Raw genomic sequence first — 13325 nt, 5'->3', positions numbered from 1 at the left:
AATCACTCTCAGTTCCCCCGCAGACATGCACTTATGTGTGGGTGTGTGTCACTTTGTCTACATGCTCTGCATATCACTACGACAACTACAGTATGTAGATAGATACATACAGCATGTGGCTGGATGGGACGACGATGTGCTGCAAGCTTAAATTCACGAGCATGTTAGCATTTGTAAGAACAGCGATGCATTTCATTCCTGTGGTTTGTCACTGACGGCTGAACCTGTACAACTGTTTACACACACACCTCGTTCACATGCGTACACAAAGCTGCAGGATCGTCCCACAGACACTTTCACACACATAAAGGGTTTCATTCTGAGATTCCTTTATTTGGAGATGTTGGTTTTTTTGCTTCCTGAATTTCCACTGTATCAAACTCGCACATGAATCAGCAGTTTTAAGGTGACGTCAACAATAAAATGTGCTTTATCATTGTTCCAGAGATTATTTCAACATGTGTAAAAAGTTTGGGAATGAAACTCTTCATATCCATTCAATCACACTGAAGCCATTAAAACAGAGGGGAGGCTGAGAAAGTGTGTGTGTGTAAAACATAAAGTCAAAGCAACAATCATACAAACAGGTCGCCACTAAATCCAATCACCTCTGTGGACCTACAGTGTCACAAGTTCGATACCACTGAGGATTCCTCTGCTGGAAATGTGTGTTTGTGATTTTCATCCTGCTTCAAACTTTCAAACATGCAATGGAGACATGTTGGCTTTACACAGGTGTCCATGCACACACGTGTTCTCACTCATGTTGCCTGATTGGACCTCCTCACGTGACCTCGTCGTGCGCTAACTGGACATGGAGATCAAAAGGTTTGTCTTTCTGCAGAGTACCATCTGCTGACGGCTTTGCTCACATGACTAAAATATGAATGTATGCCCCGTTTCACATGACGTGGAGATTATGCTCCGTCACACCGCCAGTAGTTTTGTTGCACATGTTTTGCTGCATTTATGTCATCAGAGTTAAAGTTTTAGAAAGTGGGAAAGACTTGTTTTTTCCTGAAAACTGATGTGTGTGACATTGCATTTAATACATCAGACAAGCCTGAGAGCCAAATGCCTCATGTCAACCAAAGCCCTTTATAATTAAACTGAAATGTAATGGAAAGAGTGGTATATTGTCAATTCACAGTGTCTGTAACCTTCACAGAGAACACGCAACTCTTCAGTCCTTCAGTTGTTTACTGACGGCTTGACTTATAAACGTGGGAATCAACAATCTGTTCCACTATCATGTAAATGTGTAAATTCAACTTACATTACTTTCAATAGTAAATAGACATAGTCTGAAATCCCTCCCTCATTTACATAGATCAGGTTACTCCATAGTTTTTCTCGAGTGGTTCTCAAACTGGGGAGGTGGAGCTACTACAGTGTGTGATGATGACCAGGGGAAAATGTAATCAACCAAATTGAAAAAGTATTTTTAACATAGCAACAATTACCAAATAAGAGTTTTGACCCCTTATTACTAAATTTACATTGGATCTTTTTTTTTGTTTACTTTTGGACGATTTAGTTTCCGCTTCTGAAGGGAAAGGGGGCATGCCATAAAATGTTTAAGAGCTACTGCTCTGTAGTGAGCACTCAATTCTGAATTTGTGGGATTTGTTTTAGCACATTTGGTTCATTTTCGCTTCAGTCAGTCAGACAGTGAAGAAATGACAGGAAGAGAGGGAACAGGATGCAGCAAAAGTCCAGAAGCTGGGGACTTTGTAAACATACTGTACGGTCTGTGTTTGAGCCACTGGGGGCACTATGAAGTTTACAGTGTTGCGAAACACAAATAAAATGGCAGCGGGTACCTGCAGACAGTTTTAACTTCCCCCTGACGAGGGGTCTAATCAAACAGAGTAAAATTATAAATGAAAACAGCAGGGTGGGTGAGCAGGGCTCGTGAGACTGACGGAGCTGAAAAAGCTTTCAGTGCTTCATTTGTCTGATTTAAATTTGTTAGATCTTGGAGATTTCCCAATCGGTGCCGTATTATGATGTGAAATCACCTGTGCAATGTTGTGTTAGTTAAGTATGTGGCAGACCTGTGTGTTCACAGTAAATCAAAATGCACTGCGGAAATTTGAATGTACAGAGGGACACTGTTTCATCTTAATGTGAGGACAGAGATGTTGCTTAAAATGGACCAAAGGCTACTCCTCAAGATCTGGTTCATGACAGAGACTGGGACGGGCCGCATGCAGAGTTTTAATGTCTCCAGCCTCATCTCTGTTTATTAAGTTTGTACACTCAGCAAGAATAAATAAGACATTCCCCTCGTGACACGGCTTGCTCTCTGTCCTGTCCTTGTTTATAGCTCAAGCCTGAGCCCGTCAAGGACTTCTTCAAAGACACACGCTGCCCTCTGCTGTCAAACACACAACATGCACGCTCTGTCCCTGCAAGTCTCTAATATTAGTGCACATTACGATGAAAAGGGCGGTTGGGGGGGGGGCACGAGTCAAGTGGCATCTCAGTTCTTTTTGTTTCTACCTCTGCTCTCTTTAATGTCTGATTAAAAAAAAGTTGCCTTGTATTTAAGGTGCTGGGCGGATTTATCCGACGTACCTCACAGGGTCAGGCGAGGATCGTAAATGGGGGGATTACTTACTAATGTGGGTTTTTTATCTAGACTGACAGCTCTCGGAATGAGGTTAGCTCTAACAAGGTGCTTTTCCTTTCTCCATATTAATTCAGGATTATACACAAGATCTCTTTTTTGTCGAGAGGTGTCTTATAAAACAATTCTGCTCTAAATGCAGCAGTTTTTGGTCAGAATGTGACAGTAGCTGTAGGAAACAAACAACAGGTATATCTCTCTCTTTAGTTTGGGCATTAGGCAATATTCAAACAATTCTCTGATCCATCCATTTAACCTCACAACTCAAGTTTATGTTTGAATGAATGCATGCAATGTGAACTGCCACAAAACAAATCAACACTATTGAACTATGTGAGGCCTTATCTTAGGAAAGTGAGTTTTGTAGGAATGATAGGATGTGTGCGACAGGTTTCACAACTCGCCAAAGAATCCCTCTGTTTAACAATTTGCTTGTTTTAACACAACTGCGTGTTCATTCCAACGGATCAGTCCTGTCTGACAGTGCTGTCTAAGCCCCCTCAGAACAGAGGCAAGAGGTGGGGGGGTGACAGGAAGAGAGGGATGGTGAAAAAAACCCTGAAACTAAACATGAGACAGAGCAACAGGACGGCAGGAAGCAACCGAAATAGAAAGTAGTACTGATAAAAAAGAAAAAACATGGTAGAAACAAGTTGTATTACATACACAAAAAAGTGTTTGAAGAAAAGACACAGCATACAAGAGAGAGACACTGATGTGATAGAGAGAAGGGAGGATAAAAAAACACCCAGGTAAATGGTAAATAGTGAAGGGATTAAAGCCAATGATAGCTAAGGTCAGATAGAGGGAGACCAGGAGAGCGACTGTAGGCCAAGGGGGCTCGGATCTCAGGATTCAGGTCTCTGGATAGAAACAGAGCTGAACGGGAAACCATCTAATCAGACTTGTCTCCATCCTCCTCGCGGTGGCTGTCGACTCCTTCGCGTGACGCTTTCTCCTCCTTGGCCAGCTGGGCTTGGGAGGCCAGCAGGGAGGAGAGGGAGAAGAGACCGGAGGAGGTGGTGACAGCGGGGAGGGTTGGCTGGCTCAAGCCCAGAGGCAGGGGGGTCATGGGTAGGGCCAGGCCCTGGAGCTGTGACAGCTGGTGAGCCTGGAGCTGCTGCTGCATGGAAGACAACCAGACACAACTTAGACACAGTGGGACGGACACAGCACACAAATCACTTCAAAACACTGATAATGTAGAAAAATACAAAGTCTGCAGTGCACTGAGCTCATATACATCACAACTGGGGTTTAATATATAATGCCTGAGGCACAGCACTAAGAGTTTGAGCTGGGACAGATGGAATGCACATCATAGTTAAAATACATACTCTAAAATACAAAATCTGCAGCACACGACTTATTTATATAAGATGCAAAAAATTAAAAACACCAAGAGAAAGGAGTAAAAGAAAAATGTAAAACATATGAAGGAGGGCATGATGTTAAAACATTTTTAAAATCAAACATAGGAAAATACAAAAAAAACAACTATGGTGACACATCAGTGGGTTGATGTTTAACACAATCCTGACTGACTAAGTGCCCGAGTCTGCTCAGTCTACACCTACAGCCCTGCTTTACACTCACAAGTGGAACTCACACTTTCTGTATATTGTGTATATATATGTGATGTATATATGGTGATATTAGCAAATATCACAAGATATTGACAATAATGGGAAAATGGATAAAACTGGATGCTCTCAGGTCTATGTGAACCTGTATCTTCTGAATCTAAAGCAAGAGACAGAGAGAAAATGGCGAGGCAACTGTGTGAATCATGAATCATAATGACAGAGTGGTCAGGCTAGCACACACTAGACCCATAGCAAAATGATGGAGTAGATAGCCAAGCTGATGCTAAACCTTTGGTAAAATGATGGAGTAACTAAGGCTAGCTAGCGCAAGGCAGATAATGATTAAGAGTAGCTGGCTAAGATTACAGCCACTATGATGAAGGACTGTAGCTGTAGAATTGAAATAGTCAGATCCAGCATTTTGGAACTCCACACAAGAGCAGCAACTCTTACCGGTTTGTCGATAGAATAGGAAACTATTTGGTATTTTTGGTATTTGGTGAATTGAATTGTTTAGATTTGATGAAAGTCATTTGAAGAGTTAAAAATGCCAAATCTTGCACATTCTCATGATTTTAGTCTAATGAAAATGTAAAATACAGTAAATTCAGTATTTATAACATTTTGATATTTAATGTGTTGTTGTTTTGTGAAGACATTGCTTCGGGCTTCATGAAATGGTTGCAGACATTTTTTTTTACTATTTTCTGGTATTTTAGAGACAAAAATGTAAACCAATAATGGAAACAATTACTAGCTGCAGACCTAAATACACTCAAAGTAAGATCTAATACCTCAGGATTTGCATGTGAATGATCTTATGTACATAAAGATGTGTATTATTGCTGTTATCAAATCACTGTTATAATAACATTTCATTTGAATTGATTGGAATGAACAAAACCTCATTGAAAACAACACATATATTATGTTTTAAAAAGTTATTATTTGCTAAAGGGTTGTGGCTTTAGATAGCTTGGAATGTTTGTAATTTTACACCTAGATTTGCATTTGACACAGAAATTTGTTTTCCTTTTTGCAATGTTAAAATTAAAAATTGACATGTGCTAGTTATGTGTATAAATATGGGAAGTGGTGACATAAACAAGGAAACATTTGTAATACTGTCAAAAAAGTCAAGTTACAGTACTATATCATGTCAAAATTGCCAAAATTTGCATTAACCACTACATCAATGATAAAAGATAAAATTGCCCCAGTCATTCAGCTCATAAACAATTATTCATTAAGTAAATGTCAGCAAAGAAAACAAAGTTGATTTTAATGGCCAATAATTGTGCTTCTCTAGCCATCACAAGACCCTCTGGCAGGGCTGCAGGCTGGAACATCGTACCCTTATGATGGAGTTCATCTCTGGAGGGGTGACCTGCTTGGCCCTCTCTATGGCCGCCAGAACCTGCTGCTGGTGCTGGAGGCAGGGGGGGTGGGGTATGGGTGGGTGAGGGGGTGTTAAAGACGAGAGGAGGAAAGTGAGGGAGACAATAAACGTGAGGCAGAAACAGGGGGAGGAGAGTTTGTGGGGGAGAGAGGTGAAAAGGTTAGATCAATATCAATAGTTGCAACAGAGACCCAACAACCCTCGCTGGTGATGCAAACCCCCCAACCCCCAACTTCATTCATCTGGTCTCTCTCTCACACACACACACACACACACACACACACGCACACACGCACACACATGCACAAAGGCCCTCTGAGACACTGGGGAATGGATGGTCGGCTGGTGTGCTGTAATGGGTGGAGGTCAACCCCCTGTTGGGCAGATAAGAGCATGGCTTATCTGAATCACACAACCATTTATTACGCTGACGGACACAAACACACACACGCACACATGTATAAAGGAAAAGAGGAGTGGGATGGAGGAGGCTGCACAGGGAGGGAGGCTAGTGAAGGAGGATGTCAAAAAGGAAGGGGGAAGGGAGGACAGGGGCTGGGGAGGAGGGGGCAGATTGAATATTGCAGAAAGTCAAGGTGGGGGAGGGAGGAATAATAGTGTAAGTGGGGTGGAAAGGAACACAGGAAGCGCATGATGATGAATGACGGGAAGAGAGAAGTGAAGAGGAGAGGAGGAGAAGGAGGGAAGCAGAGCCAGGGGTCACGGAGGTGGGAAGGTAATGAGGCGGGAATGAGGGTGATCTCATTCCACGATGTGAGGAATAGGGCCGAGGGTCAGGGGTTAGTGACGTTTTTGTGTCAGTGTGTGTGTGTGTGTGTGTGTGCGCCACAGTGTGTGTACTCACCTCCTGAGACAGGTAGGGGAGGACTTGTGCACAGATCCCATTCAATCTCTTCACTATCTCAGCCTGTGGAGAGAGACTTAATTAGTAAAAGGATAAAATTGGCATTATTCAAAATGTTTATTGTCAACAGATCAGACCAATACCAAAGAGTTAGTCCGTGTCTCATATTTTTAAGTCTCTAAAATAATTTATTCCTTCATTAAAAATTTGTAACAAATGTATAGTTTCACTTTATAGGCTACATCTAAATTAATACATTTTCAGGTGACCATTCATATATAGACTGGGTTGTATGCCGGTGTAGAAAGGAAACGGTTTGTCTATTTTGCAGTTGGTTGCTTAGTTCCAGAAAATACTACAAACAAGAAACAAAAATGTTGAAAAATATGGATTCCTTCTGTTCGACCGATAACAAGGTGGAACTGTTACACAAGTGACAGTAAGTGTTAACATCAGTTTGCCTTCACAGCAGGTAGTTGAGTCGTGACTCTTATGAACCAATCAGAAAGGGAATGCAGGTGACTGCATCATGATTTTTTAAACGTCTCAGTTTTTGCACGTCTGTAATACAACAAAGCCTTTAAGACTTAAAATAGGGTCAGCAGCTCAGGTTCAGGTGCTCAAAAACTCTGGAGTAGTGATGTGACAGTGATCTGTTTTAAAAACTAAAACCAGGTGGTGTGGATCGAGCCTCAGAGGGACGCCATTTCCTGAAACAGCTGAATTGTAGCATTTCCAAGAGTTAAACGAGCAGGAGTAAATCATGTGCTTGTTGGTAACTATTTAAAGAGGCAGATGAATATGACCGCATTTTGTTCTTTTGAGTGTCTACAGCACCAGCTTGGTGTATGAATTACTGAATCAAAATAATATACAGTGCCCATGTTCATAATTATGAACGAGCGTCGTCCAGTGAGGTGGTGTGGCTCATCAATGTGTTTTTAAAGCCCAAACAAAGATTTAATGGTGCCTGCGGACTGAAATCCATCTGGCAAAATTTAGAAAGTGTGGCCAAAAGCAGAGGGGACATAAAATAGTGCGGGCAGGCCTGTTAGAGCTATCACCAACTCTCAGCAGTCAATGCACAACCAGAAGCACATGTGCCTCGCTCTGTTCTACATAGAAATTAATGGGAAGCAAATTTTTTTCTGATTGCGCCGTCCGTCCACCTACACACGACTTTTACTTGAGCTGCCTCATTAGGTCTGGTTAAGACCGTGTGGGAAAGTACAAACTGTGACTGATTGACAGCTCCCTCGCTCTTCTTGTACATTCGTTGCACATGTTAGGTCCAGAGGACTTACGTCATTATCACTGTGCTTCATCTGGCTGTGTCGGTGAGCTGCTTGTGATGTGGCAGCATGAAAGGTAAAACTGCCTCAATGGAGCGCAGGCAGCAAATGAGGTGCCAGATAAGACGTGGGAAATCTCAATTTCATCTTTTCACTGCCTTTAAGTGTTGGCACACATTGATGACAGCTGATGTGGAATGCCTTTATTTTACTGTATTTTCTAAGATGTTTTTGGTACATGTAATATTTTGATAGGTATCGCACAAAATTATTGATATTCAGTATATATGGTAGGTGGCATTTTGTGTACCAGATGGAAACCACACTCCCTCATGCTGTAACCAACAATGTTTCATGAGGCCTTTTTTCTATTTGGCTGCTTCAGTTTCAGGGTCCTGGGTTAAGCAATTCAAGCAGAGCATGTTGCTTACTGTTGAAAAATCTGTGGAAATGAGAATTTGATTCTCCAGAAAACCACCATCACCTGCAGCTATGCTTCTTGGGGGACATGCAGTCCCAGTTGTGACCTCCACCGCATACAGCACCAAGGTTTTCACCTGGAGTCAAACCTCAGCAGTGAAACTCATGCTGAACTGGAAGTGAGGACAGCATCTAAACGTTTCTACTCTCTGAACGTTCAAACCAGACAGAACCTAACCTGTGAGGGCCGTGTTACCATCTATATTGCTATAAGGCCATTGCTGCAGTATGGCAGAGTGCAATAAAGGCCAGTGGACGCAAAAACCAAGGTCCCTCAGGACATTTTCCATTTGCCACTCCAAACCACCACAACTCCCATCTCTCTAGAGCAGGAGCGAACATGCTGCCGTTCAGCTGGTGAAAGAGATGACACACACTCGACAGTAACTTGCTCCTACAGACAAGAGCATGTTATCCGAACAGACTACAACAGAGCAGCAAAAATGTCACACACATCCAGTGTAGAACAAACAGACTGAGAGCAGCAACTCTGCTTGCAGCTGTCAGACCGAACAACACACGACTGAGAGGAACAAAAGATGGTGAGTCTCGAGTTTGTTTTTATGGCTTACGTGTATGATGAGTATAAATGTATGGATATGAGTTCATATTGATATGTATAGTTCATAACTATAAGCCATTTTCAGACACGACCTACAGTTCAAATCTGTAAAATTGGCTCCGGAGTTTACTCAGAGTTTGCCTTACACACATGCCCAACACAGCAGGAGGTTCTCTGCACAAACGCGTTCACAACATCAAATCCTCCTTATTATTCAGACAAGAGGATTTAGTTTTTTTCATTTTTGCGTCTGTCATGTGTTAGAAGCATCATCAACCCCCTGCTCGCTGTGAATCCAGTGGGGGATCCCCTGCTGTGTTCACAGATCAGATTCTCCTGAATTTTAACAGACTTTATACTAGGAGGCCAGGCGGAGTAAGTCAGCATAAACTGCGGAGCCTCTTAGTCTGACATTTACGTTCACAAATGTACCTCCACCGGAGAACATACAGAGTATCTTTCGAGTTCAGTGTCTGAAAGCAGCTATATGTCATGTTAATTTTGAGCAAGAATGTTATAAACTCAATCTCCAGTCATGGTACTGCCATCTGAGTCAATCCAAATCAATTTTATTTGCGTAGTGCAAAATATTAATAGAAGTTACAGCACTTTTCATATAGAACAGCTATAAGCGGTACTCTTTATAACATTATTTACACAGACCCAAGGTTTCCCATCATGAGCAAGGACCTTGCGACAGAAGCAAGGAGAAACTTTTAAAAGGCAGACACTAGGACAAAGAGCGAGATAGGGAAACACAGCCTGGACGTTTATGTGCTTGAGGGAGTGAACAAACAGTTACAAGTGAAGCAGAAGTGGTTTTCAGAAGGTTTATAAAAATCTGGTTAGCAGGACAACATGGACTGTACTTTATATACCAGGTTTCACTAATTCATTGAGACTGAGACTGACCCGTTGGTGGTATACTGATAACAGCTACACAGCATGAAATAAATAAAGAATAAGGCACAAACTGAAAGTTACAGTTAGAGATGAGTTTTAAGTTTAAATTCAAAGGCTTCAACTGATTCAGACAGTCTGATGTCAGCAGGCAGGTTAGTCCAGAGGAACGGGGGTCGATAGGAAAAGGTCCTGCAGCCAGCAGACTTCTTTTTAACTCTGGAGACAGACAGGAGCCTTTTGTTCTCAGAAAAGCAGAGTACGGGATCAAATATAAGGTTTAAGGAGATCAGACAGGTATGAAGGGGAAAGCCCATTCAGAATTTTGTACGTCATAAAAGGAACCTTAAAAAGGAGCCAGTGAAGGGAGGATTAAATTGTTGTAATCATTGATCTACAGTTAGATGATATAACTCGTCCCCAAAAGTGATACAACTCATCTTGATCGCTGCCCCTGATGGATAGATGCAGTATAGAGCATAAACTCCATTGACCAAATTTTATCAAAAATAGGGTTTCTGTCATTTTAGGTATTTATTAAACTGATCGTGTCAGCCCTTTTCAGTAAGTTTGGTTTAAAAAGAAATGTTGTGCTATAAAAACAAGGTGAAACTGACTTCTGATTGACTGGACCTTGACATCGCATGTTTTGAAGATTTTTAATACGAGCTTGGACTAGGTTAGAAAACAAAACAAATGTCACAATAATCAAGTCTAGATTAAACAATGGCATAAATTAGGATTTTTTAAAGTATGTCACAGACTGAAAAGACCTGATTTAACTAGATTAGTTAGGAGGACAGAAATTGGTCCTGACAATGTTTTTAATTAGCTGAACTGCACATGACTGCTGTGACACTTGAATACAACAAAGCCATTATTTATGTTTTAAACCCGTGTATTTTCTACAGTTACAAGTAAAATGTCTGCTGTGAAAATGGCTTATTGATCATTGAATGTAGTTCATACTTGGGTCATATCATGTGATTCCCAGCGATATTCAACCAAAACCTTTTCAATACAGAGACAATACTTATTTTTTTATTTGACAGGGGCAATGCTGATTAATCAACAGCAAAATTACTGTAAATAAAGAGATCTTAATAGGTGAATTTTCATCTGTTGTCACTGGCCGGTTTCTAAAATGGCAAACTAAAATTTAAATAAAATGACTTGTTATAGTCAACACATACAAGCAATAAATACACTAATATAAGACTAATATTCAGACAGGTAAAAGACAGCAGCAAAAGTCCACAGTGGTTTAATGTGCACATATCTGATTATTACTACCTACCAGTACAAGAATGATAAGTCTTTTCATAGGATCTGTTGTCAGGAAAAGTATATATATATCCCACCTTTTCCTTTAAATCCTCATTAAATGTAAATGGTCGTTCAGCGATTCCAAACACACTCTCATTAGTGTGGGAACCATCTGCTATGACCTTCCCAAACTGGGGCACACATCTTGTATTATACACACAAACACACACCTATCAGCCATATCAGAATCCCTTTATCACCTCATTAATTAAGTTGCTTGTACTTAATACTCTTTCTCAAAACTCTTGGATGCACACACCATCACACACAAACACGCGCACAAATTAACAATCACCCAAGGAAGAACGCACATACCCTTTCCTCTTTCTCATCATGCACACTCCCTATCTTTCTCGCATGCAGGTCTATTATCACATTTGGTTGGTAATCATCCAATCCGTCTGAGATATGCAAAGCAGCAGTAATTGTGTTAGAGCCTAATTTGTGGCACGATGAGGAGAGAGGGGCCCTCCTAACAGTCATTAGGCATGCAGAGCACAGCTCCCCATCAAGCGCTTCACTCCTATCCGCTCATCATTACACATACACTCTCCCCGATATCTCTAAAATGTCGCTCTAAAATGTCTCAGCGGGACTCGCTTCATGCTAACTATGACGCTTCGTCTTTTTCACTGCCCTTTATGCTGTCGATCTCTTCATACCAACTCTGGGTCTGTCTCCTCTTTTATCCGTGCTCTTTATCATCTTCCTCTCTGTCTCTCTCTCTGAATTCTTCCCTCTCTGTTTTGTCCTTTCGTTACATTTTTCTCTGCTTCTTTCAAGCCTTCCTCAAGTGCTACTGCTACTAACATTATGTGTACAATATGAGTGTGTGTGTGTGTGTGTGTATATATGAATAAAACCTATACAATATAAAACTGAGGTGGGAGACTGGACATTCAGTCATTGGGCAGCAGCAGATTAAATTCATTGCTCATGGACATTTCTTTTTGTCCATTCTGTTAGAGATTTATAGTTTTGAAAATAAAGGTTTAAATAGGAAAGCATTCACTGAGACAGAATTGTGTTATGCATTTACCATAAAAAAACATAAAGCCTTCCAGTGTAAACACAACGGAGACGACTAGAAAGCTGCAGTGTGTCTGTGATGCTGTTGACTCATCAGCGCTGGAACATGGATCTCACATCAACAGAAGAAATTGAAGCGACTGGATCTGCCTGTGAAAGCGAAGCACGAGCCACTTCTTCAAATAACAAAGCTTGACAGGGATTATTTAAGAGTACGGAAAAAACACTGGTGCTGCATCTGTACAGTTTTTGAAAAATCTGTTTTGTTTTATGCTTTTTGGATTTTATGTGTGTCTCAGTGTGACTAGGCAGTGACATCCCAGTCTATCCCATCTATCTCATTTCTATTTGAGTTAAAAAGTAAAAGAAAACTTGCACTGAAACAAAGCACTTTTTTGCCTGACCTTTTGAAACTCTCCAGAAGCTGGGTTGGCTCTCAGCAAGCAGAAAAGGAAAGAAGGCTGGCTCTCTGACTGACATCTTTTAGTGGATGTCCGCACACCACCTTAAAATTAACCTTGACAAGACCAAACTACTTTTCCTTCCCATGACCTGACTATTACCTTTCACAACTCTGTGGTAACCCCCACCCAGACTGTTAGGAACCTGGGTGAGACACTCAACAATCAACTCTCCCTTACTGCCAACATTACTGCAACAACCCACTCGTGTAGATACATGCTTCCCAACATCAGGAGAATACATCCCCTTCTCACTCAGAAGGTGGCACAGTTTCTGGTCCAGGTTCTGGTCCAGGTTCTGGTCCAGGCTCTGGTCCAGGTTCTGGTCCAGGTTCTGGTCCAGGTTCTGGTCCAGGCTCTGGTCCAGGCTCTGGTCCAGGCTCTGGTCATCTAATGCGTCATGACTACTGCAACGCCCTCCTGGCTGGTCTACCGACCTCTGCAGCTCATCCAGAATGCAGCAGCTCAACTGGTCTACAACCTAAGTTCACTCACTCCGCTGAGAGCTGACAATTCACAAGCGCACAGAAAGCAGCCCGAGTGCGGAGAAGGGCTGAAGCTGGAGTGCAAGCACACAGTTTGAGCAGAAGCAGAGCAAATTTAAGTGCAAACAGGGGCTATTTGAGTGCAAGGGCGGGGCTTTGATGAAGTAAAACACAATCTGAACATAAATTCAACAAGTCATGCTCTCAAACTGAAATATCATACTCTTGAATAAAGATTGGAAAAAAGCTCCATACTTGATTTAAAATGTGCTTCAAGGAAGCATGAAAGGTAGCCTAAACAAGTTTCA

The 13325-nt window shown here is 41.6% G+C and overlaps 1 protein-coding gene across 3 annotated transcripts in view; it reads right to left on the bottom strand.

Moving 5' to 3' along the window:
- Positions 1-13325, bottom strand: part of tle5 (TLE family member 5, transcriptional modulator) — a 45225-nt gene that overhangs the window by 739 nt on the left and 31161 nt on the right. The window contains exons 5-7 of one of the 3 annotated variants that reach the window (XM_020081040.2): positions 6483-6545; positions 5573-5647; positions 1-3755 (exon numbers count right to left, since the gene is read on the bottom strand). The exon at positions 1-3755 is cut by the window's left edge and continues 739 nt beyond it. In XM_020081040.2, the coding sequence (XP_019936599.1) occupies positions 3528-3755; positions 5573-5647; positions 6483-6545 (366 nt within the window). In that variant the 3' untranslated portion in view covers positions 1-3527. The remainder of the gene's footprint in view (positions 3756-5572; positions 5648-6482; positions 6546-13325) is intronic. The other 2 variants (XM_020081041.2, XM_020081042.2) reach the window with 2 other exon arrangements.

This window comes from Paralichthys olivaceus, chromosome 3 (genome assembly GCF_024713975.1).
Source record: "Paralichthys olivaceus isolate ysfri-2021 chromosome 3, ASM2471397v2, whole genome shotgun sequence".
Taxonomy (NCBI): Eukaryota; Metazoa; Chordata; class Actinopteri; order Pleuronectiformes; family Paralichthyidae; genus Paralichthys; species Paralichthys olivaceus.
This window is presented reverse-complemented; position numbering and strand designations above follow the sequence as displayed.